The sequence below is a fragment of the Ceratotherium simum genome, chromosome 3 (assembly GCF_057802395.1).
Source record: "Ceratotherium simum simum isolate JZ-2026a chromosome 3, ASM5780239v1, whole genome shotgun sequence".
Classification (NCBI taxonomy): domain Eukaryota; kingdom Metazoa; phylum Chordata; class Mammalia; order Perissodactyla; family Rhinocerotidae; genus Ceratotherium; species Ceratotherium simum.
The window spans coordinates 93,250,199-93,275,759 of NC_141902.1; the positions used below are offsets into that span (position 1 = coordinate 93,250,199).

Sequence of the window (25,561 nt, forward strand, 5' to 3'; positions counted from 1 at the left end):
CAGCGAAGGGGCCCCACCCTGCACTCCGTGGCCTGCCCTGAGGGCCTCAGACCCCACAGGCTGTCCCCACAGGAGGACGTGTGGTGAGGAGACCCTCGACTCTACCGCAAACACCCCTAGTGAAAGCCCGGCATTTGCTTGTTTTATAAGTCACCTTCACTGAAATCATTTTGGCCCTTGGGTCACAACGCCACATGCATTTGAATTTTAGCACCTGGGGACATGTGGCCCAGAGCTCACCACTCTGCAGATGAGGTCTTCTAAAGCTCCTAAGTGTCATCCTTTTTTGTGTGTGTGTGAGGAAGATCGGCCCTGAGCTAACATCTGCCAATCCTCCTCTTTTTTTGCTGAGGAAGACTGGCCCTGGGCTAACATCCGTGCCCATCTTCCTCCACTTTATATGGGACGCCACCACAGCATGGCTTGCCAAGCGGTGCATCGGTGCATACGCGGGATCCGGGCCAGTGAACCCCAGGCCACCGTAGCAGAGCGCGCACTTAACCACTTGCGCCACCAGGCTGGCCCCCTAAGTGTCATCCTTTAGGATCCAGATCAAAAAGGAAATCAGTTCCTGCTCTGGGCTGAACTGGTCACCTTGAGCACTTTCTCCTCTGACATCTGTGGACCTGCCCTCTTCTGGGGACCTGCTCTTCCCAGGCCCCACTGCCCTCCAGCCAGGCCTCCCCAGGGATTTTCCTGTCTCTGCCCTTCAGTCCTCCTCCCACCTCTCCTCTGGCCTGCAGCCCAGAGGCTCCCTTCACCCCTCTGCAGTAGCTCCTGGTAACGCACAAGACCCAGCAGCGCCTGGCTAGGATGCCCCCATTCTGTGGCTGTAGCCTCCTCCTTCTACCTTCTCTGCCAATCTCTCCCCTGAACCTCTTATATCACAACTGCATTGTGGGCTCCCTCCCTCCCTGCATGCATCTTCCCTCCCCAGCTAGACTGCGGGGATCTCAAGTGTGCGTATGCACACGGGCTTCCCCCTGTTTCGTGGTCCTGCCCCTCAACTCACTGTAGGAAAGCATCGTCTGTTAGGTGACTGAGGAAAGCATGGATTTGCACGTCGCTTCTGCTTGCCGCTGATTATGGCCTGTGTGGTCGGCCGTCTGTGTGTGATGTCTGCATGTGTACACTCTCAGCCTAAATATTTCGCCCGCTCTCCCTCCCCCCAGGAGATACTTGGAGGCATTACGTGAATGAGAGAGGCATTCTTTACTCCTCTCCTGGCATAAGTCCGTACTGAAGTTGGATGTGTGGGTGACTGCAAAATAAATGTTGATTACATGGGCTTCAGGAGGCAGCCGCTGCCAGGGGCTCTGCTGGGGCGGAGGCCCTGGGATGACTCACTCTGGCTGCTGTGACAAAGGCAGCGAGGGCTCAGTGCCCAGGCCACACTCCTTACCCGTGCTCCTCCCTCGGGCAAGCACCTTCTCTGCCCAGCTCTGCTGCCCTTCTGTCCTCTTTACCTTCCCTTCTCCATCCTGTGCCTCCAGCCTGGGCAGGCTCTGTTTTCTCACTGCATCTGTTCTCCCATCTCTAGGCCTCCCCAACCCCTCCGCCCAACATTTGTGTACTGAATACCACAGATCATGCTCGCTGGGCTAATGGGCTCAGTTAACCCTTCTAACAACTCTGGGAAGTGGGCACCATTATCCCGTGTCACAGATGAGGAGACTGAGGCTTACATAAAGCAACGGGTAAGGGATGGGGCCGAGTCTGCAGCCCATGCTCTGAGTCTCTGTTGCCTCCCAAAGTGCCAGTTTACATGGAAGAACGTTCCTGACTCCTTAAGTTTAAAAAAAAAAAAAAGCAAAGTTCCTTTGTCCTTCTGTGGTACCCCGCACATTTAGTGCTTCTTTCCTCTGATACTTTGCTCAACTGTTCCATGGTTTTTGGTCTTGTCTCACTAACTGAATTGTGAGGTCCCTGAGTGGGTCTTTGTGCCCCAGCAGCAGCCAGCACCAGCCTGGCCACGGGGTGGGTGATGAGAGGAATAATAATAACAGCAGCAGCTCCCCGTGACTACTTCCTCACCAGGCACCATTTCCCTTAGCTCCTCTACCTTCAAAGTGCAAGCATTTAAGTTAGACCCAAGGGCCGGCCCCGTGGCTTAGCGGTTACGTGCACACACTCCGCTGCTGGCGGCCCGGGTTCGGATCCCTAGTGCGCACCAACGCACCGCTTCTCCGGCCATGCTGAGACCACATCCCACATACAGCAACTAGAAGGATGTGCAACTATGACATACAACTATCTACTGGGGCTTTGGGGGAAAAAAAAGGAGGAGGATTGGCCATAGATGTTAGCTCAGGGCCGGTCTTCCTCAGCAAAAAGAGGAGGATTAGTGTGGATGTTAGCTCAGGGCTGGTCTTCCTCACAAAAAAAATAATAATAATAAGTTAGACCCAAGAACGAAACCCAAACTCCACCCATTCTCCAGTGTGTCTGGTGACCTTGGGAGGGTCACTCGACTCGTTTGTGCCTTGGTGTCTTCCTCTGTAAAGTGGGTTTTGTTATCAAGATTACCTGCTTTATGTACATGATCTCCTCAGGTACAAGCCTGGCCTGAAGGAAGGGCTCGAAACGTGGTGGATCCTTTTCATAGCTCTATCCCCATCTTACAGACAGGGAAACCGAGGCCTAGAGGGATCTGGGACTGAGGAACTTGCCCAGGGCCACACAGCTGGTCAGTGGCAGAGCAGGCGGTGCAGGCCAGGCCCGCCAGGCTGAGAGCCTGCTTCCTCTCCCTCTGTCCTCTGTGGAGCCAGGGGCTGTCCTTCCCCTCCCCTTCCCTCTCTGCTGCTCCAGTCCTGCCCTCCTCGGACCTGCTCCTGGGGCTCCAGAGGTGCTAAGCCAGCCTTTTAGGGGAGAAGCAGAGCTGTCACGTCATTGGCACCTCTGAGGGCTCGGCAGCCTGGACCCGGGCCTTGCTGCATCCTGGGCCGGACCTAGCCAGCTGCACCCGAAGGGGCTGGGAGCTACTCCAGTGGGGCCTTTGGGTCCCGGGACATGGGGGCCACCAATACCTCCTTCCTGGCCCAGCAACGCGTCACACCTCCAGCAGATGCTCACACAGCCTGGGGGGCTCCCACAGGTCCAGGGCCCCTTTCTTCTGCAGGTGGCTTTCGTTTCCTAGAGGACTTGCTACCAGTCCCCTCTATTGTCTCTGTCACTTGGGGATGCTGGGGCCACAGCCATAATCATTCTGCTTTATTTTCTGTGGTAAATCTCTTTGTTTCTCCTGTCGTTCCCAATCACTCCAGAGTAAACACAGAAATGTAGAAGGTGGGAGTTGGGGAAGCAGGGCCCGCGGTTGGTGACCCTCCCCTCCCCTGAACACAGGAAGAAGGGAGTAAAAGAGGAAAAACATGATTATAACCCGCTCAGATCCTACCTTTACCTCTTACAGGTGACAGCTTTTCCAAGCCTCAGTTTGCTCATCTGTAAAATGAAAATTAAAATGCCCGTCTCCCTGGGATGGCCTGGATCATGTGCCTGGTCCATAGTATAAACTCAGTAAATGATGGCTAAAAGGAAATTGGAAGGAGCTGACAACCCTGACTTCTGCCTTAAACTGTGGAGACACAGATGTGGTTAGGAGAGCCCACAAGCAGGCGCTTCCTTTTCTCAGAGGCAATTTAGGATCACGGTCAAGAATGACTGAATCTCACCATCCTGTTGGCAGTGAGTGGAACTGGGTACATTGAGCATCTGCTGTGTGCCCGGGCCTGGGGCCAGGCCCTGTGTCTCATTCACTCATTCACGCAAGGCAGGGTGGGACCCGGAGGAGGAGCACGGGTCAGTATGGGTGGGCTTTCCCTGAGCTGCAGTGAATTCCTGCTGGGGCAGCATCAGGAGGGATTCTGGGCCTGGCTTAGCCCACCCTCTAGGTCCTGCATTGCTCTATCCTCAGGGGGCCTCTGGGGTCTCCCCCAGCCCAGCCTCAGGGAAGCAGGGCCGAGCCCCCGAGGGTGGCTTCCCGCAGTGAGCCCTCATCCCCTAGACACCTCCCACCTGTGTGTTTTCTTCCTCCCTTCCATAGCTGAGGTCAATAGAGAGCCTGCGTGGTGGCAGGCAGGGGGTCCAATCTGGGATTTGTCTGAGTCTGACCCTTGGAGATGACCCGAGAGAAAGAAGGCTGGGACTGATGAAATGGGGTTTCTTTTTCCCTCCTTCTTTTCTTTCTTGTTTTTTTTTAAGCAAGAGATAAATAAATGTCACCCTTAGATGACAAGAGAACATTGAATGAGATAAAAGGAGAGTAAAAAGGAGCGAGAGACCAGAAGCAAAGGACAGAGGGGGATCTGGACTATACACTGCAATGAGGGGAGAGATGAAAGAGGAAAGAAAGAGATGAGAATGCAGGACTGAGTGGCTGAGCAGAGGATGGGGTTGCCACGGAAACTGAAGGAGGGGAGGAATGGAGGGAGAGGAAGAGGGGATGGAGAAGCAGAGGGCTCAGCGTGGGAGGGGCCTGAGACAAGGCTCGTGAGGAGGAAGGGAAGCCATGAGGGGCTCCCAGAGTCAGGCCCCGGTGTGGGGAAACTGAGGTCAGCAGGGGAAGAAGACATCACCCAGAAAGCTCATCCCCGCCCAGAGCTGGCAGGGTAGAGAGAGCTGGGCCTGGGCCCTGGGCTGACCCGGCTGGGGTCTGCTCCATCCCGCCTGCCGGGGATTGCCTCTCTGTGAGCCTCACTTTCCCACAACTATAAGATGGAAATGGTGCTCCCTACACCAGAGGGCTGCCTGGAAACCTGGAAACCCTGTGTGCTCGTCAGGGGCCTGGCGAAAGCCCAGCCCAGTACTACTCCCAGTGTTCCTTCGTTTGGGGCCCTTGTCTTTGCCCCATGGCCTGTGAGCCCTAGTTCTCTCCATTTCTCTGTTGCGTTAAGCTGTTGATCTTTGGGTCCAGCACAGTGTTCTTGTTTGGGGTACAGATGTGCTTTTCGCTTCTGGAATTGGAGGAAAGACATGGAGCCTTCCAGAAACATGAGGCCTGCCGTCCCTTCCCCTGGAACAGGCACTGGTGCTGAAGCTTGGAGACAGGAAGTCCAGGCTTTCTACCTGGGGCTCAGCAAGGGGCCTGTTTTTTTTCTTTGCACTCAAATACGGGTCTTCTCAGAAGGGACAATTCATTCTCCATGTGCACTCTGCTAGGAATGCAGTGGCGAGCTCACCAACAGTTTCTTTGCCCTGGCCTTGTAGGGTCTGTGACCTAACTGGGATGCCAGAGATGGAGCAAGTAATTATACAATTAAATCTATCATTAAATATGTGACAAGGTCCAAGAAGGAAAAGTGGTAAACTTATAACTGCTTAGAACTTGAGGGACCAGGCGTGGTTGGGGAGAAGGGAGTCCAGGAAGGCTTCCAGAGGCAGTGATGCCTGAGTTGAAAGCTGAAGGATGAGGGACAAGGAAGAGCATTCCAGGCATGGGGAACAGCATGTGAAAAGGCTGTGCATACAAGAAGATCTGTTAAAGAAAATGACAAAAGCCCATGTGGGTGAAGGGTTATGAGTAAGGGGACAAGTAGCATACTGTGAAGATGCCATGTAAGCAGGGACCAATCAAGCAAGTTCTCATAGGCCCTTGGTAAGGTGTCGGGACTTGCTGCAGGCCAGCACCCTGGTGGGGCAGCCTGGGCATGTGGGGTGGCCACCATGTTTGATGTGGATGGACAGAAACCCACCGAGAATCAAGAGCTCTCAGGTCAGTCCCCCTCATGGGTGGGAGCCTTGTGGCCTCAGTTACCATGTCTTTAAAGCGATGGCATTGGACAGGAGGATCCCCAAAGTTCCTTCCAGCCCTGCTGATGAAGATTCTAAGATCAGCCTTGAGGGTACACAGCCAAAGCGTCCGGGTTGAGGGGCCTTCAGTGAGGCCGCCGTCCTGCTGTAGGAGAGCCCAGCTTCCTTCCTTTGTGGTAAAGAAACCGATGTGTCTGCTCAGTGGGCGTGTGAGGCGTCAGTGGGAGAATCCAGAGCCCACAGCTTCTGGTGACCTGGTGACTTCGGATCAGAGGCACCGCATTGCTCCCATCCCTGCGTCAGGGGGAAGCTGCCTTTGCTTTGTACTCGGCTCTGCAGGCGGCTTGGCATCTGCCCCAGTAATGTGTGCAGCAGACGCCCCATGAGTTCAGGCAGGCTCGTTTCTGCAAGGATCAGACACCCACCCAACTTCCCTCAGGACAAGATGGGTCAACGAGAGTTCCCAGGCTGGCAGCAGGGGCTGGCTGCCTCAGGGACCAGGGCCCCCCAGGCCTCCTGAGGGTGCCTCGGTCCTTCTCTGGCCATGGTTCTCTGGAGTGCACGCTCCATCCTCCTCAGAGGGTGGCCCGGCTTCCTCAGGGTCTCTGCCCCCTGGAGTTTGTGCCCTCCTCCGCCTCATGCCATGCCTCTGTGTGTTCCTTGGGCCTCTGCTCCTGTGGTTGGGGGTGTGAGGCTTGATGCTTGGCCACGTTTCCAAGAGAGGAGCCTGTTTGGCCTGAGTCCATGTGGGGTGTAGGGAGGAGCAGGCCTTAGGTCTGGGCTCAGCTCCTGTACCAACCGCCTGTGGTGGGGGGGTGCTGTGCTGGGTGGCCCTGGGCTGGCAGTCGGGCAGCTGCCTTAGGGGAGGGGGAGGAAGGAGCCCACATGGGGTGGGTTGTCACAGCTTCAGGGGGCACTCTTAGTGCCCCCTCAAGGCCAGGTCGCTGTGCGAGTGCTCATCAGCTCTTACTAAGTAGTTTGGAGAATCTGAATCAACTGGGGAGCTTTGGGGAACACGATATCTAGTCCCTGTACCCAGAGATTCTGGTTTAAGTGGCCCAGGGAGGCCCGGGCACTGGTACTCAAATCAAACGGTGCCATTTGGACCCTGTGGAGCCAGGGTCTCTGCCCTTGGAAGAGTTTGAATTTGAGAGGTCACATGTAGACAGTGGGCCCAAGAGGGTGCCTGTCACCATGGCAACACTGTCCCTCCTCTCCTTGGGTTTAGGGGTCACTGTGACCTCCCTGAGGGAGAGGCCTCACACAGTGGCCGTTCTCTGGCAGCCAAGCCCACCTCAGCCCTCAGCTTGTAAAGCAGAGGTGTGGCCCCCAGGATGGGTCTCTGTGCCCCCAGGTCTGGGAGGTCAGTGGGAGAAGGGCCATCAGAAGAGGCCTTGCTGTCACAGGTCTGTGGGAAGAACAGTCTTGGCTGTGAGGGTGTCACATGTGAAGAGCTCAGAGCTCCTAGGCCTAGCCCCTGGGGACTCTGCCAGCGCGAAGCCCTTCTCTGTGCAGCCTGGAGGTGAGGCGGGCCATGGGGCAAAGAAACTTTTGTAGAACTGTTGTAGAACTCTCAGGCAAGGCTTTCCCCCTGGGTCTCATTCATTCATTCATTCTGGGTCCATTGGCTTCTTCTCTTCCCCTTTCCCTATGTCTTTCTCTCAGGACACTCCCCTGCTGGACCCCACTCTGTTCCCCTACAGTTCCTGACCTCTGTCCTCTGGAGTGGACCGTCTGGTGGGAGATGACCCATAATCAGATACAATTATGAATCAATGTGATTGTCTCAGGGTTCTCAGAGAAACAGAACCAGTAAGATACATATTCAGAGGGAGCGATTTATTTTAGGGAATTGGCTCACACGATTGTGGGTACTGGCAAGTCCGAAATCTGCAGGGCAGGCTGGCACGCTGGAGACTTAGGCAGGATTTCTGGGAGGCGGTCTCGAGGCGGAATTCTTTCTTCTCTGGGAAACCTCAGTTTTTCTCTTATGGTTTCAACTGATTGGATGAGACCTACCCACATGAAGGATGGCGATCTGCTTCACTCAGAGTCAACTGAGTGTAAATGTTGATCCCATCTATGAGATGACTCACAGCAACATCTAGATCAGGGTTTGACTCTGCAATGGGGCACCACAGCCTAGCTCAGTCTGCACAGAAAATTAACCTGATGTCCTCAGGCTGTGGAAGAGGCCCTTGCCCTGCCCCAGAGGCTGAGGAATGTTTCCAGGAGACAATGCCTGCACTGAATCCTAAAGGATGCAGGGATGTTCACCCAGTGCAGGGGAAGGGCAAGTCCTGGCAGAGGAGTCAGCCTGTGCAAAGGCCCAGAGGTAGGAAACAGCTCTGTGTGTGTGTGGTGCAGAGAGCAGGAAGGCTTGATGGAGGGTCCAGTGGAGCCTGGCTGGGGACAGCCTCGGGCAGCCAGCTAAGGCAAGGGAACTTCACCCTATGGGCCATGGGGCTGAGTGTGGGCTTCTAGGCCGGAGACCTGTACTCTAGTCCTTGCTTCACCACCGTCTCACTGTGTGACCTTGGACCAGTGCCTTCCCCTCCCTGGGCCTCAGTTTCCTTATCTATAAAAAGAGTGGTTGTGCATGGTGAGCATCAGGCCCTCGTGTGGTTTGTGGGTTGGTGGCCTTGTGTCGGTAGCCCAGCCACTCTGACTCCTGAAGGCAGGGCTCAGCGAATCTGTCCACAGAGAAAAGGGGGAGCTGAGGCAGAGAGAGAATCCTATAAGGAAGAGACCCACTCGCTTCCCCCTTGGCTGTCCTGCCCGCAGCGCTGACTGCCCCAGGGCCTTGCGCTGCTGAGTCAGTGAGGCCTGGAGGGCCGGCCGGGAGAAGTAAGCCTGTGGCAGGGAGCCCTGAGGTTTGCACAAGGCTCCAGCTTTTGCTTTCGCTTCCTCTTCCTTTCCGGGGATTTCCCTTTAAGGCTGCTGTGAGGAGGGCCACAGAGGAAACAAAGAGGGGGTTTGCTACAAGTTGAAGTCCCATGAGGGTTTACAGCCATGTATATCCTTAGGACTTCCTTTGCCCCTCCTGGGCCCAGCTACCTGTTGCGCCCTGCTCCAGGCTCGGCATCTCCTGACCTAGAGGCCTGGCTCCCAGGGACACAGGGCACACACACACACACACACACACACACACACACACACACACACACACACACACACTATAGCTGCTGATGGCTGATGGGCAGAAAGATTCAGTTGTAAGACTGGAGACCACAGCCTCTGAGCCACCAAGGCCAGTGTGAAGGGGCAAACCTTCATCCCAGCATAAGCCCGGGGCACTGAGGAGTCTATGTTGGGGAGCAGGCTCTCAGAAATAGTCATCACTGCAAACCGATCACGGGGTGCGTGGTGACATCCCGCAGCTGGGCTGCAGGAGCCCAGAGCATACTATGTCTTCAGTTGGCTTTTGAAATGTCCCTGGTGGTGGCAGTTAGTCAGAGAATAGCCAGGTGGCCACCAAATCCTGTTGGTTCTCCCTTCAAAATGGCTCCTGTCCCGCCAGACCCAAGCCAGGCCAGGCCTCGAGTGCCTTCCACCAGAGCTTTGCCCCAGTCTGTGTTCCAGGGACACTGGCTGCCCTGTGCTCCCCGACCCTCCCCTGCTTTCAGAGCAGAGATGTGTGAATGGGGTCTCAGTCAGAGAAAAGGGGCTTTTAGAGTAGTGTGGGATGAGAGGAAGTGCTGTCACATCTTGGAGAGGGGACCCTGGATGACAGGCAGGTAGGCCAAGGATTAACCCACCCTTGAGGGTCTAAGAAGCCTCTTGTGCCCATTTTACAGATGAAGAAACCGAGACCCTGAGGGGTCAGGTGACTTGCCCGCAGCAAGTCACTCATTAATTCATTTGACAAGCTTGTGTCGGTGTTTAGAGGAACCCTAGTCGACCAATAGATGAAGTAACAGTGAGGTCTCTGGGGCGCCTGGGTCCCTGCCTGGGTGGGGCAGGCCTCCTGCTGGATCTCAGAGGATGAGACTTGGGCCCCTCCCTGGGGCTGGCCTGGCCCTCAGGCCACAGAGGGGTTGATGCTGAGCCCTGGGAAATAGGGCAGCCCTGGGCTTCTGGTGTCACAGCACAGTCCCTCCCCTCTCTCCACTCTCCTCCTTCCCCTCCCCCTCCTCTGCTTTTGTTTCTTGGCCTCCACAGCCTCTTTCTCTCTCTCTCTCTCTCCCTCCCTTCCTCCCTCTCTCTCACTTGTGCTCCTGCCTCCCCCTTCCCTGTCTCTTCATTTTCCTCCTCCTCTCTCTCTCCCTCTCCCTCCCTCCCTCTCTCTCCCTCGCCCTCCGTCTCTGTCTCTCTCTGTCTCTCTCTCTCTCTCTGTCTCTCTCTCTCTCTCTCTGCTGTGGGCTCCCTTCCCCCTACTCCCTTTCCCCTACTCGCAGCACAAGTCTTTAACTACAATCAGGCAGCTCCTCTGTTTCCCTGCCTCTGCCATTTCCTTTCTCTCCGCCCTGGGGACCGGGTGCCTGGTGGGAGGCCGGGCTGCATCCCTGCTGGTGGACGCCCCTCATCTCACGAACGGAGGCCTGGAGAGCCCTGGCAGTCTGAGCTCCCCTTTCTCTTGGACTTTGTGGAGAGCTTTTGTTCTGAGCCCACAGCACAAGTAGTGGGGGAGAGGCCTTGCCCTGGGAAGGGAGGTGCCTCAAGGGGGCCCAGGGCAGATGACCAAAAGGGGCCTTGAGGGGGGTGGGCACCCTAGCACACAGGTGGTGCGCACCTGGCGGGCTCCCCTCCTGCCCTGGGCAGCCCTGTGCCAGGGCATAACACAGCACGATTGTAGCCCCAGAGGAGGGGCGGGGGACCAAAAAAGATGGCCCAGGAGGAGGAACAGTGACTCCCGGGCTGCAGAGCCTCCAGCTTCCCACTGCTCGTTTCTGTTTGATAGACAGACGGAACACGCATGCGAAATGCAGGTATATTAGATTCCCTCTGTGTTCTTTCTCTGGGCCTCTGTCTCCACAAACAGAGCCCCTCCTACGCACACGGCCTGCCTGGCCACGCTGCCCCAGTGAACAGGCCAGCGTGAACACGGAGGCCCAGCCCACCCTGTAAGCCCCATTAAACGTGCACTTACGGGGCGCTGTGTTCTGGCCAGTTCAGTGCCCATCCATCGTAAAAGAAAGCAGGGGCCTGGAGGTCCAGGCGGGCAGGTGGGTGGATGAAGACTTCCAGGAAGAGTGCTGTCTGCGCGGAGACCCAAGGGGGGCCTCTGGCTGCCCTCAGGGAGTCCCAGGTCCCCAGTCTGGGTGGGCCCCTGGACCAGCCAGACAGGAACAGGCCTGAGGCTTCACTTCACTGTTTGCCCAGGGCCTGCCCACACCTTCCTGCTGGCTCCTCGAAACCTGAGGTGGGCAGGGCAGCACCTGCGAGCTAGGAGGCCGGGCTCAGAGCCATGATGTGACCTCCCAGGTGGCAGAGCCAGAGGAGCAGAGCTGGAGAGGTGGAGGCCAGATGAGGCTGGACTATGGGGCCAGACCCATGGAGGTGCAGACCCAGCTCTGCCCCTAACTGACAGGGCACACGACATGTTCCTTAGACCCCTGTTTCCTGGGCTGTGAAATGGGCCGCTCACCACCTCCACCCCCAGTGAGGTTGTTGTTAGGATTAAATGGCTCACCTGGGACTTCTGAGCACTCACTATTGGGAAGCTGGCCCTTCTACCCGTGTTTGTAGTTAGTTGTTGGCACCTCTGTGTCCCCCCAACTTGGGCATGAATCCCTCAAGAGCAAGGACTCTGGGCAGGTCCTCTTTTATACCCAGGCAGAGGCTCCCAACACTGAAACACCTTCTCCAATCCTCAGCCCCAAAGTCGAAACCGCCTGCCTGTACCCATGGGGAGGGTTCACGTGGTTGACGGGTGCAAGGCTTGGCTTGCACCTGAGGTCCTGGTGTGATTGTTAGGAGTGGCCCCTTTCACACTTAGCAGGTCCCTCCTGACAGGGATGGTAAATTACACAGTGATCCTCCCTGTGGAGGACCACGCCAGACCTGGGCGCCGGCTCCCACTGGCAGGTGCTGCCTGACTTTTCACTGGTTCCTCTGCCGATGGAGCCGTGTTGACAGTTTCTTTGCTCCCGTTCCCTTGAGGTTACGAGGAGAGGCGTGGTGCCAGGTACTGGGGCTGAGGAGGAAAGGAAAGGAAGGGAACTGACATCCATACTGACAACCTGACCCCATCTCTTCACGACACATGAGTCAGGCACCGCTTGCTTCCCCCTTCATAGAGATGAGGAAACTGAGGCTCAGGACATGGCGGGATGTGCCCAAGCTAGAAAAGGGCAAAGCCTGGGTTTGGACTCAGAATCCAGGGCCAAGTCCCCAGCATGGGCTCCGCTGTCGAGGGTCAGTTCCTCCCCTCTGCTGGCCCTGCCTTTGGGGAAGTCTAGAAAAAAATGCCGAGTTTGTCCTTTGCTCAAACGCACAGCAGACACGAGGGCTGCCTCTGGGTACTGCTGGGCGCCATGTCAGACAAGCCGCTGCAACCCGAGGCAGCAACGCTTCCCCGCGGGGTGCCTGTGGGGGGCACAGCGGTCTCCTCTGTGGCCTCCAGGCGGCAGGGACCCTGCCTCCTCTGCCCTGCCTCTCCGAGCACAGGGCCTCACCCATAGCAGGGAGTCAGCAGATACTTGTTGCACAAATAAATGAATGAATAAGTTCTTGGTCCCCAGAGGATGTCTGCAGATTCATGCAAACCTTTGCTGAATTTGGGGCCTAGAATGGAGAAATCTCAGCTCTGTGGCTTTCATCAGAAAAGGCCTCTTCCAGAGATCTGAGCAAACTGATAACAGTGCTTCTCTACATTTGGTGAGGGCTTTAGTATTAAGTAAGCCCCTTCACCTACTTTATGACCTCAGGGCTCTCACAACCCTTCCAAGGGTAGGTGTTTTCATCCCCATGTATTAGATGGGGAAACTGAGGCACGGAAGTGACTTTGCTTAGTCACTTGTAAATGACAGGGCTGAGACTTGTGGCCAAGCTGCCTGACTCCCAGTTGAGTGCTCTTTCCAACAGGGGGGTGGGAATGGTCTCTGAATCAGGTTTAGCCCCTCTAGCCCATTCCAGATGGACCCTGAACCCCGTGTCAGAGGTTTTGTTCCATCTGACCCCTTCAGCTTCATAGTTTAATCTTGAGTGTCCTTTTCAAGGAGGCTGAATTCCTGTCTGGGGTATTTTATTTTTAGCCGGCTTCAGGAAGGGGAAGCTCCACTGGCCGTGGGGGAAGGGAGACACCAGGCCGGGCGCCGGTTTCCTGAGGAAGGGCCACCGTCGTCGGGCCATGCGCCTGACCCCGTTCCTGGGAGGAGAGGGGGCGAAGCAGGCAGGAGCCACCCAGTAATGTCTGTCCTCTTCCTTATGGAGCCTCCGATATGCCAGGCGCCGAGCCGGGGGCGGGGGTACAATCATGATGAGTATCCGAGGCCAGGGAGGAGGCCCTCCCACATCCGGGGCGCACTGCTCTCTGTGCCACCATAGTCCTGGGGAGGCCCGGAGAGGGCTCCAGGGCTAGCGGGAGGGCCGGGCAGCCCCAGGAACAGGTGGAATTTGAGGGAAGCCTGGGAGGCTGGTGGGAGGAGCCAGGAGCTCAGTGGGGTTGGGGAAAGGGCACTCGGGGTGGGGGACCCGTGTGCAAAGCTAAGCTGCACGAGTAAGCACAAGGAAGGCAGGAAGCCAATGTGCCTGCAGTCTGGACCTGGACAGGTGGGCACATTGGCTGTTTTAGAAGAACCTGTTAGATCAAGAGAGCGTGACTGTGAACCTGGGAACCAGTTTTAGCATTCATTTCAGACGGTTGTCTCAAACATGTTAGCTGTCACGGAGCCCTTCTTTCAAATCAGATCGTACATGGAATTCCAGTGTACAAATCAGATAAAAGCTATGTTATAATCAGTATACATTTACATACTTAAATGTATACCATTTAGCTAATCAAGAACAGTGACCTGTTGTGATAGACACAAACACTTAGCATCAGGGCTTATGGGTGGGAACTGCCGTCTGAAAGCAGCCTCACCACCTAATTTATTTTTGTGTTGTCTTGTTTTTGCCCAATATATATTTTTTTGAAAAACAAAAACACCTTATTTATATGGCCAAGCCGTTACAAATGGTAACAGTTGTTTAACACCTCACTGTACAGTCTCAAGGTCTACGCAAAATTAATTACCTTGGCAACAAAGCCAGTGGGGCTACTGAATGTGTTGGAATGCAGTCTATATTACATTTAAGTGGATAGGTTTTTAAAATAGAAGAATCTTTATTTTTTGCAATTTTGAATCCGAATTTTGAGGAACTCCTGAAGGATGTGTGGAACACGGTTTGAGAACCACTGAGGAAATCCACCCTCCGTGTTTCACAGATGGGAAGACTGAGGCCAGCCAGGGGGCGGGGCTTACCCAGGATCCCATAGGGAGATGGAGGAGATGGTCAGATACACAGAGGGTGTCACTGCCCCCCATAATTAGCGTGTCCTGTTCCCAAGGCAGGAGTAGAAAGCTGTCAGGGACAGACATACCCGGCATTAGCCGAGCCCTTGCTGAATGTGTGTCTGTTGTCTGTCTGTGCAGCACTGAGCCAGCAGTATTGACGTTCCCTTCTCCCCCCACAGCGATGCCCTCCTAGCCAGCCGCTGCGGGATGGAGGGCTTTATGGACTCAGGGACACAGACGGATGCCGTGGTGGTGCTGTCCTTGGCTCAGGCTGCCGTGCTGGGCCTGGTCTCGGAAAATGAGCTCTTTGGAGCCACCATAAGCGCCGAAGCCTTCTACCCAGACCTGGGGCCCGAGCTGGCTGGGGTGGCCACAGGGGAGCCCAGGCCCCCTGGCCCCGACGTCTACCAGCTGGCCTGCAACGGGCGGGCCCTGGAGGAGCCGGCGGAGGAGGAGGTGCTGGAGGTGGAGGCGGCCTTCGAGAAGCACACCCGGCGGAAGACGCGGCCACCCGTGCGCCTGGTGCCTAAGGTCAAGTTCGAGAAGGTGGAGGAGGCGGAGGAGCAGGAGGTCTACGAGGTGTCTGTGCCTCGCGAGGACAAGGATGTGGGCCCTGCGGAGGCCCCTGCCGCAGCGGCCAGTGGCGGCTGTGAGGCCCTGGTGCAGAGCAGCGCCGTCAAGATGATCGACCTCAGCGCCTTCAGCCGCAAGCCCCGGCCGCTGCGGCACCTGCCCCGGGCCCCCCGGCCAGAGCTGGACGCAGCCCCCTACGACCCCCGCTTCCCCGACCCGGCCCCGAACGGCTTCCCTGAGCCCGGCATGGCGCTGCCCGGGCCGGAGTCCTTGCCCTCGGAGTGCGGCTTCGAGCCGGCCCACCTGGCCCCCCTGAGTGACCCTGAGGCCCCCACCCTGGAGGCCCCGGAGCCCGTGAAGCCGGAGCAGGGCTTCGTGTGGCGGGAGGCGAGCGAGTTTGAGGCGGACGTGGCAGGCTCGACAGTGGAGCGCCACAAGAAGGCCCAGCTGGACCGGCTGGACATCAACGTGCAGATCGACGACTCCTACCTGGTGGAGGCGGGCGACCGCCAGAAGCGCTGGCAGTGTCGCATGTGCGAGAAGTCCTACACGTCCAAGTACAACCTGGTCACGCACATCCTGGGCCACAACGGCATCAAGCCGCACTCGTGCCCGCACTGCAGCAAGCTCTTCAAGCAGCCCAGCCACCTGCAGACACACCTGCTGACGCACCAGGGCACCCGGCCCCACAAGTGCCAGGTGTGCCAGAAGGCCTTCACGCAGACCAGCCACCTCAAGCGCCACATGCTGCTGCACTCGGAGGTCAAGCCGTACAGCTGCCACTTCTGTGGCCGTGGCTTTGCCTACCCCAGCGAGCTCAAGGCCCACGAAGTGAAGCACGAGAGCGGCCGCTGCCACGTCTGTGTCGAGTGTGGCCTGGACTTCTCCACCCTGACCCAGCTCAAGCGCCACCTGGCCTCCCACCAGGGCCCCACCCTCTACCAGTGCCTCCAGTGCGACAAGTCCTTCCACTACCGCAGCCAGCTGCAGAACCACATGCTCAAGCACCAGAACGTGCGGCCCTTCGTGTGCACGGAGTGCGGCATGGAGTTCAGCCAGATCCACCACCTCAAGCAGCACTCGCTCACGCACAAGGTAAGGCCGCCTGCGTGGGCCCCCCTCCTGCACGGCGTGGCCCGTGGGGACTGTTCCACCTCAGGCTCTGCCTGCTCCTGCCGTGCCTCCATCCAGTGCCTCCCGAAGTCCCAGATGAGATCACTGAGGCTGTAATATAGATGGTACACATGTGCACATTTCTTATTTCTATAGTTACATATTTATTTTTATGAGTATTAGAAAAAAATAGAATTGAAGTTAGTTTTTTAAATAGTAAAAACCTTACTTATTAAAACAATTTTTTTGGATGAAATGTTTAAGGAACCCTTGCAGGACCCAAGGAATACAGTTGGAGAATCACTGAAGTCACCTCCCCTCCCTATTTTATAGATGGAGGACCATGGCCAGGATGCCACGGGGAGATGGATAAGATGGTCAGAAGTCCAGAGGGCTTCTTTTGCTCCTTGTGATCCAAAACCTGTGACTTCCCTTTAGGAAAAAGCTGAATATATTTCATTTTTAAAGGGCATAAATGTAAGGAAAAATATTTGTCATGGAAAAGTCTAGTTGGTTCTAGAATATGGCTAAACTAGGCAAAGTGGTTTGTGGTGATGGAAAATTGAGCACCGCTGTCTGATCACTCTCAGGTCCCACAGTGCCACTCTGGGGCTTGGCCTGCGCATGGTTTCTACCCTAAATCCCACCAACTTCATGCTTTGAAGCTGAATGTGCGTAGAGCTTCCTCTCTCCATAATGGCAGCCTTAGAGATGCTCCAGGTCAAACGTGTGTCCTTACCTCTCCCAGAGGACACTGCAGTGAGTGGGGAGCACTAGTCTGCCAGGCCAGGAATCCGGCCTTCCCCAGCCCCGGGACCCTTTTCTGCCAGAACAAAGATGATTTGTAGGTTTTGTTGCAGATGCTCCTCCAGTCAATTGGTGTAGCTGCCTAGAGTGCAGTGTTAAGAAGGATTCTGAAGCTGAATCTGGGCCTGGCTGTAAAACCAGATGATTGATTATTAATGTTTGCAGGGGGTGAGAGTGGAAAGTGATAATTAACATGTGCTATCTATGTGCCATCTTTCTTCTCTACTAGAGACCTTAAAAATCCCCACAAAGTCCTCAAAGTGTTAAAAGATAAGTAAAACTGTGAAAAAAAGCTGAAAGCAAAAATCAAAGGCTAATAAAATTGAAAACATCCCTATCATTAGCCTAAATTTGTACAGTGTGCACATCAGGCACTTAGAGTGAGCTCCCACAGGGCAGCGCCCCCTGGTGGTCATGCACAGCTTCCATGTGTCCGGTGACTACACAAGACACGTGATCCGGCCTGTCTGCTGAAAGAAATTGACATGGGAACCATTAAGTTATAACATGAGACTTTGCACCAAACAAGCAGTTGGGACAGCAGCTGTGACCACAGAGACGTGTCTGTACCACTGGGGTTCTACTGAATTACTCAGCAAAGAGAATCAGCTCCCAACTTGTGTCCTACCTCTCCCCTGCTGAGAATAAATTGGACCCCCTGTGCACACAGCACCTTATCCTGCTCTAGGGGTCACCTCCAGACCGTGGAAAAGTATGCTGACAGTCCAAACGAAAGGGCTGTCCCCCGAGTCCTTGTCTCCTTGGGGCTGAGTGTCCCAAACTTCATCGATGATAAGAATCACCTGGGGGACCTGCTGAGATTAAAAACTCCTGCACCCACTGAATGGGAATCTCCAGGGAGCAGCCTGAGCGCCTGTATGTTCAAGAACTACAGGTGATTCTTGTCACCAGGGAAGCTTGGAAAGCTCTCTCTCTGGGGGTCAGTGGGTGGGCTCCGGTGGATGAATGAACACAATTGCCTTGGTATAGACCTTCGTGGACACCTGCCCAGGTGAGCAGGAGACAGCAGGTGTGTGGGTAGGACCAGTATGGCCCAGCTAATCTCTGCCTAATACTGGAAGGCTTCCTGGAGTAGTGGCCCTGCCCCAACATTCTCCCAGTGGTTTTAAACAAGTGGTCCGTGTTTGGAACCCCCCAGGAAGTTATTTCCCAGAAGCTGCGCACACACTCTGACGCTGTGGCACACACACACACACACACACTTCCAGAGGCCGTGCCAGTTGCGTGCCCCTGAGCACCCCCCCACCCCCGCAGGGCGTGAAGGAGTTCAAGTGCGAGGTGTGCGGCCGGGAGTTTACCCTGCAGGCCAACATGAAGCGGCACATGCTGATCCACACCAGCGTCCGGCCCTACCAGTGCCACATCTGCTTCAAGACCTTCGTGCAGAAGCAGACCCTCAAGACTCACATGATTGTCCACTCGCCTGTGAAGCCATTCAAATGCAAGGTACCAGGCCGTCGGGCCAAGGCAGGACTTCCCCACGGTGGCCTGGAGGCAGCATGGCCGCAGCAGTTGAGACCCAACGAGAGCCGGCCTGGCCAGTGCGGGCAAGGGACCCTGGCTGAGTGAAGCTGCCTGGGCTTTGGGGGTTGGCGTGGGCAGGGGGGGTTCAGATCCCACAAGCTGCTGAAGTTGTGTTTTTTCAGAGTTGGGAGGGGGGGTGAAGGTCACAGTGCAGCCACGGGGAAAGAGCCCAGGCATGGGCCTCAGTGCAGTCGGAGATCTGAGCCCTGGGTTTTGATAACTCCAGCTCAGAGAGAGTGGGGCGGACCCGTAGGAACAGTGACCAGCGAGGAGTGGCTCGGTTCTGCCTCTTGGGCCTCTGGGGTCACACAGGAAAGGACAAAGCGAGTGCTGTCCATAACAAATGGGATTCCAGCCCAGCCGTGGAGGAGGGAGTGGGCTGGGGGTTGGGAGGCCGGGATCCCCAAGGGCTGAGGATGCTGGGATGCTGTGTTCCAGGTGTGCGGGAAGTCCTTCAACCGCATGTACAACCTGCTGGGCCACATGCACCTGCACGCGGGCAGCAAGCCCTTCAAGTGCCCCTACTGCTCCAGCAAGTTTAACCTCAAGGGCAACCTGAGCCGGCACATGAAGGTCAAGCACGGCGTCATGGACATCGGCCTGGACAGCCAAGGTGGGTGGGCCATGCGCAGTGGACGGAGCAGGAGCGGTACCACCATCTCACACGCAGGAGCCTCCTGTCCAGGCAGGGGGGTGGGGAGGCTGGCCAGGCCTGACACCTCATTGGGGTGGGCCCAGGTCTGGGGAGGGGGCACCCTGGAGGACCATCATAGTGATAATGATGGGATAGTCGTGTATTCTTCAAAGGACTTAAGTGGGCTCACATAAACAATAATAATAAACAGTTAACTGCTAATTGTGTGCCAGGCCTTTATTAACTCACAGGACCCTCACAGAGGTTGTTCCTGTTGTTATCCCCATTCTACAGATGCAGAAACTGAAGGACAGAGAAGTAAGGTAACTCATGCTAGACCACAACACACAAGAGGTGACAGACACTTTATCTCATTACTATGAGATGACATTTAAAATGAATGGATGGGGGGGCCGGCCCGGTGGTGCAAGTGGTTAAGTACATGGGGTTTTCCAGTTCGGATCCCGGGCGTGCACCGACGCACTGCTTGGCAAGCCATGATGTGGCGGCGTCCCATATAAAATGGAGGAAGATGGGCACAGATGTTAGCCCAGGGCCAGTCTTACTCAGCAAAAAAAAAAAGGAGGATTGGCAGATGTTAGCACAGGGCTGATCTTCCTCACAAAAATAAATAAATAAATAAATGGATGGGAAAGAAAGTAACAAAAGGGAAAAATGGCAACTGGAAAGATAAAGGAGAGCCAGGTAAGGTCACAATTCCAGGTGCACCATGGGAGGTCCAATGGACATGCACAGGGAAGCTCTGAGCTTCCCAGCAGCCAAGGCAAAGAGTGTAACACAGTCAGTCACACTCCTCATAGTGCCTGCCAAAGAGAATGTAACCCAAGTACTCAAGAGAGGGTCCTCACCTCTACAGTTGGTAGATGTTTCATGGGCTGTTATAATATCCCTAAGCATTAGTGACAGCGTCTTCCCTCAACACTCATCAGTAGTGGAAGAACTTTAGTCTCTCTGGCCTTATTGTGGGGAGGAGGCGCTTTAGAGATTCTACAGGAGGGAGGAGCCAATGGCACTTCAGGAAGGCTCCTTGTACAGTCTGGAGCTATTTGACTCTCTGATGCTCCTTCTAAGACCAACTAGCTGGGAATGTGCCTCGACAGTAACCAGAGGCGTTCACTTGCCATTATGAGATTACTCACTACCCGTCGATCAGATGTTAGGGGCTGGCTGCAACAACCCTGATTTGGTTTTGCAGCAGCTGACCAGTAATGACCTGGGTTTTCTGAAAGAAACAGGTGTCCTTGGTTTTCAGTTCTCGTGCTGAGGATGAAACCCTGTTGGCTGCATGTAAATGCTCTCTGGAGCCCCTTCCTCCTCAAAATGCGGGACGAGAACCAGCAATATTGGCATTACTTGGGCTCTTGCTAGAACCACAGGCACAGCCCTGTCCCAGACCTACCGAATCAGGGTCTGCATTTCAGAAAGATCCCAGGTGATTTGTGTGCACAGTGAAGTTTGAGAAGCGTGGAACTGGAGTGGTGGTTTGCAAACCTCAGTGTGCGTCGGAATCATGTGGAAGCCTGTGACGACAAATTGCTGGGCCTCCCCCCAGAGCTGGATTCTGTAGGTCTGGGGTGGGCTCAGAGAATTTGCGTTTCCAGCACGTTCCCAGATGCTACCGAAGCTGCTGGTCAGAGACCTCACTTTGAGACCCTTGATCTAGACTCTAGAGGACTCGTTCTCAAACTTGGCGGCACGTTGGAAGCACCTGGGGAACTTTAAATGCTGATGCCTGAGTCTCAACCCCAGAGATTCAGATGTGATTGATCTGGCACCTGGCCTAGAAGCAGGATCTCTCTAAGCGCTCGAGGTCATTCTATGTGCAGTGGAGTTTGAGAGCCACTGCTCTAGCGGACCTGTGCTGTATCTAACCACCGGAGGGACTGCAGCAGAACGTGTCCTTTTGGAAATAGCTGCTCCTGCACACCTTGCCCCCAGGGGGTGGTTAAGGCGCAGGCTCTTTCTCCCTGAGGCCAGGAAGCAGGGTGCAGAGGACTGCTTCTTCCTGACTGTACAGATGACAGAGAGGAAAGCAGTGACAGCACTGGAACGGCCCAGACCCGAGTCCGCCTGCCTCTCACGTGTAACCTTGATCTGAGAAGCCCAGGCCTGACGCTTGTGCAGGAGGAAGGGAGCATACGCTCTAGATGGAACCACCTAATAAACTACAGGATTGTCATTTGGGAGCCAGATCAATGTCCTTGTAAAAAATGGTACAGACTATTTCCTGGGATCAACTGGACAGGACCAATAGAGTTAATAAAGATAAACAAAGGGGGGTTTACAGAGATCCAGAGGTAGAAATTTTCCCAGAGTGCTCTATTTAGCTTGTTTCTAATCAGCTGTATGATATCAGGGTGTGGAACTAGGATTCGAGGAAGAAACAGCCTAGGGTCTATAAAATTTGGGACAGTTAGCCTTGTTTTATAAAGTGAGGAAGACCCAGTGCGTCGGATGCTCTGGGCACACATAATAGACACCACAGTCAGACTAGCTTAAACAATAGGGAAATAGACTAAGAAATGACTTGAAGTCCAGCCCATTTTCAGAGTCAGCTGATTCAGCCTCTCTAACAATGACATCAGGGTGAGGCTCCCCTGTCTCTCCACAGCATTAGCTATGATTTTCCTCATGGTCACAAGATGGCTGCCAGTGGCCTTCAGGGCAATGTGCTTCCTAGTTCATATCCAGTGGGAGAGTAACAGCCTATTCCCCTTTGCTCTATGAAACCAATGAGAACATTCCAAGAACTCACTAGCAGGCCTTTCTTCATGATTCATTGGCTAGAATTGGGTCCCATGCCTATTCCAGAACCATTCAATGGCAAGGAGTGGGTTACCCTTAGACCAGTGGTTCTCAAGTGGGGATGTGTTTGCCTCCTGGGGACATTTGGCCAAGTCTAGAGACATTTTCGGTTGTCACAACTGGCATGATGCTACTGATATCTAAAGCTGGTAGAGGCCAGGGGTGCTGCTGAACCTCCCACTATGCACATCCCTACGGTGCCCCTCAGCACAAAGAATTATGGCCCCAAATGCTAGTAGTGCCCAAACTGAAAAACCCTGCCTTAGACTTATCAGGGCTACACCCTGGGCTGAGTTTGTTTCTCCCCAACACACATCGCATCTCCTAGGTAGACAGGGCAGAACGCACATGAGGGCACAGCCACAGTCCCTGCCAGCCAGCCTCCCAGGGTCCCCAGATCAGACCCAGGCCTCCTCCGTAGAGTTCTGCATCTGGCTTTTGTTCTAACACTAAGAGCTTTATAATAGGATTTCTATTTGATAAAATTACAAGAGGCCTCTTAGAGTTTTTGCCTCATGCATCTTTGTTAACCTCGGTGTGTGTTTGTCCTTGACAAGCAAGGCCCAGGGAGACCACTGGGTAGAACTGGTTTAAAGCACTAACGCTGGCAGGAGGTCAGAGAACCAGCTCTCTCCAGCCATTTGAGGCAAAGTGGCACAGTGGATCAAAACAACAGCACTTGCTGGTGCCCTTTGGCAAGCTGATTAACCTCTCTGAACTTCCTTTTGATCTCCTAAATGGGGTTGCTGCGAACACTCCCGAGGCCATGGGTGTGAAGTGCCTGCATGCAGTAGGTGCTGGATGAGTGGTGCTGCAGAGAGGGGATGTAGTGCAGCAGCCTTTCATATGGCAAATGCCTACTGGTCATAGGACCCGTGAGAGACATTGTAGAGAATACAGAAGTGGGACTTAGTGTCTTAGGAGGGGCAATAGAGGCTTGACCCAAAGAAGAGTTCAGGGCCGGGCCTGCACCCACCCTGCACACACACACACCTTTAGGATTCAGATCTAGTGACCCATCTGAGAAGCCACAGGAGCCTGGGACCTCCCAGAGCAGGAAGGCAGAAGGCAGCTGAGAATTCTCTGGAAGCAATGCCTGGGAAGTCTTTTCTTTAGAAGGATCATCTGCTTCCTGTGTGGGAGTGACTGGCTCTCCCCACAAGGCAGCATCCAGGCCTAACTGTGCCCTTCTTTTGCAGACCCCATGATGGAGCTGACAGGCACCGACCCGTCTGAACTTGATGGCCAGCAGGAGATGGAAGACTTCGAGGAGAATGCCTACACCTACGGCGGTGTAGACAGCAGTGCCGAGGCCAGCGTCCTCACTGAACAGGCCATGAAGGAGATGGCCTACTACAACGTGCTATAGCACAAGCCGGGCCGCCAGAGGGGCGAGGAGGGCCTAGGGTGTGGGGGTGAGACCCATGGGCTGCGGGCGCACCTCCTGCCGCTGAGAACAAGCTACTGCCCCACTGTCCTGACCCTCCCCTCCCACCGAGTCGTTTGCACCACTAGGGACTTTTAGACCAAATGGAGACTGTACTACTGGCCTCAGCTGTGAACCAGGCACAGGCCCCAGCATTCCAGGGAAGGAAGGATAATACAGGAGGCCGGGTCTGGGTCTCCTTTGCCTGCTGCTGTGGGAGGGTGGGAGAAAGCTGAGGGGGGCCATTTGGGGACTAGTCACAAGGGCACAGGTTCTCAGGTCTCTCCAGGCCCAGCAGAGCTGGGGCAGCTAGTGTGGGCAGGGCATTCCCGATGGCTCCTCAGGGTCCTGACGCTGGAGGAAGAGATCACTGAGCCATGCCTTGTTCCTCCTCTGGACCAACTCCTGCCTCTAGGGATGTGTGAGCTCCTGTGCTAGTCAGCACTGCCCCCCCCACCCCCCACCAGCCCCTGGGCTCAGAAAAGCCCAGGCCCTAGAGCCCCTTTCCCCACCCTGTCACGGACAGCCAGGCAGGGCCCTCTGTCTTCTACCTCCTGGTGCCTCCCGTGCTCTCCTCAAGCCAGGCGTGCATGCAGCCTCAGTCCTGGCCTTAGGAAAGCGGGGTGTAGCCCAGCCCCCAGCTAATGCCCTCTCCAGCCAACCCCCAGAAGTCCCCCATCTTACAGCCCTGTTTGGAAGTAGGGGTCCCTAAAGTGGATTTCAACAAATGTCATCCATTCTGTCTTCAACTGGGCTACCACACCAGGATCCCCCAGTGTGAACAAAGCTGGGACGTGCCCTGCATCAGGCACATACTAACTGGGCCCCCCTGAGTGAGGGGCAGGGCACAGTGACGGGATCATGGGGGGCTGTCCTCAGAGGAGGCCAAGGACCACCTGTATGGGGGGAGGGGGCTGGAGTATTTTCCTAAAACAAGTATCCATTTTGAGGATGGGACAGCCAAGAGTCAGCAGGCTCCCGGGAAGAGCAACATATTTAAAAAGGAAAATGAAGACCATAGAGAAAAAAATTTTTTTGAGCAATGGGGTATTTCAAACGTAATTTATTTTTTCTTCTTTCCAATTTTGTCTCGCCTATTATCGTTTCTGATGGAGATCATTTTCTTTTTTTCCAACAGAAGTTTTCTTGTGTGCTGTGTGTGCTTTGTGCCTCCCCAACCCAGAGCGTCCTGGCCAGGCAGGGCTCGGCTGGAGGGGACTGCTGCTCTGGCCCTGGAGGTGCGGCTGCTGGCAGGAAGCCTCAGGAGGCCAGAGTGAGAGGCAGGAGAGGCAGGGCTGGGCAGGCCCTCCAGCCCCTGCCCGGCTCCTCTGGCTGGTGACTCGCTCTGCATCACCCCCACAGTGGCCAGGGCTGCTCCATTCTGCACAGCCAGCAGCTCTCTCCCTCGCTTGCCTGCTCTCATTGCCTCTGTCCCCATGCCAGCTCCTGTCCCTGGAACCCCAGACAGGCCCAGGGCAGTGAAACAGCACATTCAGGAACGCTGGGGCACCCAGCCCCTGCCCACTTGCCTCCTGAGGCCTCAGAGGGGAGGGGCAGGCAGGGCCGTCCCCAAAGGCACAGAAGGAGGTGAAGCCACCAGCTTCAGCCCAGAAACCAGGCAGGGGGGGAACAGCCAGGGGTGGGAATAACCACTTTGAAATGCAGCTACCCCCAAGGCTGAATCCTTAGTGAAGGACCAAGCAGGCCTCAGGGTGGCTGTGATCAGGTCCGAGGGGAGGACAAGGTGCCTCTTCCTTCTCTGCTAGAGCTCGTGCAAAGCAGCAAATGAGAGGCAACAAACAAGAGGGCTGGGGGTCACAGGAGCCTCTCCCCAAGGGTGGCTCTCCAGACCCCGAGGCCCTCTGGCCTCCCAGGTGCCCGCCATGATGACCCTCAGGTGGCAGTGACCCTGTCACTGTAGAAGACATTTTCTCCTGCTGAGCAGAAGCATCATCCCCTGCAAACTACCTCTTCCCACAACGTCTTTCTCCCCTGGTACCAAAAAGAACCCTGTACCTCCTCTTCCTCCTCTTCCCTGCCAGCACAGTGGCCTTGGTCTTGGCAACCCCAGGCTGGGGCTCTCCTTCCCCCCAAGCTCTGCCATCAGCGTGGCCCTCTGCAAGGTTCCATACTTGAACGCCCCCCTGCCCTGTGCCTTGCACCTGGGCAAAACGTAGAGAAGGAAACAGCACAACTCACGATTTGAGCCGGGGTGCTCTTGGCAAGGCTCCTGTCCTCAGTCCTCCCCAACCTTTCCAAAAGAGGCGTGCGGCCTCTCGGGTGACTTGGAAACTCCTGGACGAATTCCATTCTAACTTATTTTGACATGTACACAAACCAACTGTTTAGAAATTCCACTTGTGCAAAGCCCTACTGTGTTTTTATGTTCCTGTTTAAAAAAGAAGTTTACTTAGCAATAATTATAAATAAATGAATATTCTTTAGTGA

The 25,561-nt window shown here is 55.3% G+C and overlaps 1 protein-coding gene across 7 annotated transcripts in view; it reads left to right on the plus strand.

The window, feature by feature from the left end:
* ZNF710 (zinc finger protein 710) overlaps window positions 1–25,561 on the plus strand; it is a 66,559-nt gene extending 40,998 nt beyond the window's left edge. For 5 of the 7 annotated variants that reach the window (XM_087428944.1, XM_087428948.1, XM_087428945.1 and 2 more), the window contains 4 exons: window positions 14,369–15,857; window positions 17,958–18,149; window positions 18,666–18,840; window positions 22,887–25,561. In XM_087428944.1, the coding sequence (XP_087285070.1) occupies window positions 14,397–15,857; window positions 17,958–18,149; window positions 18,666–18,840; window positions 22,887–23,056 (1,998 nt within the window). In that variant the 5' untranslated portion in view covers window positions 14,369–14,396 and the 3' untranslated portion in view covers window positions 23,057–25,561. Of the gene's footprint in view, window positions 1–1,615; window positions 5,925–10,618; window positions 10,677–14,368; window positions 15,858–17,957; window positions 18,150–18,665; window positions 18,841–22,886 lie in introns of those variants that run through there. The other 2 variants (XM_087428950.1, XM_087428949.1) reach the window with 2 other exon arrangements.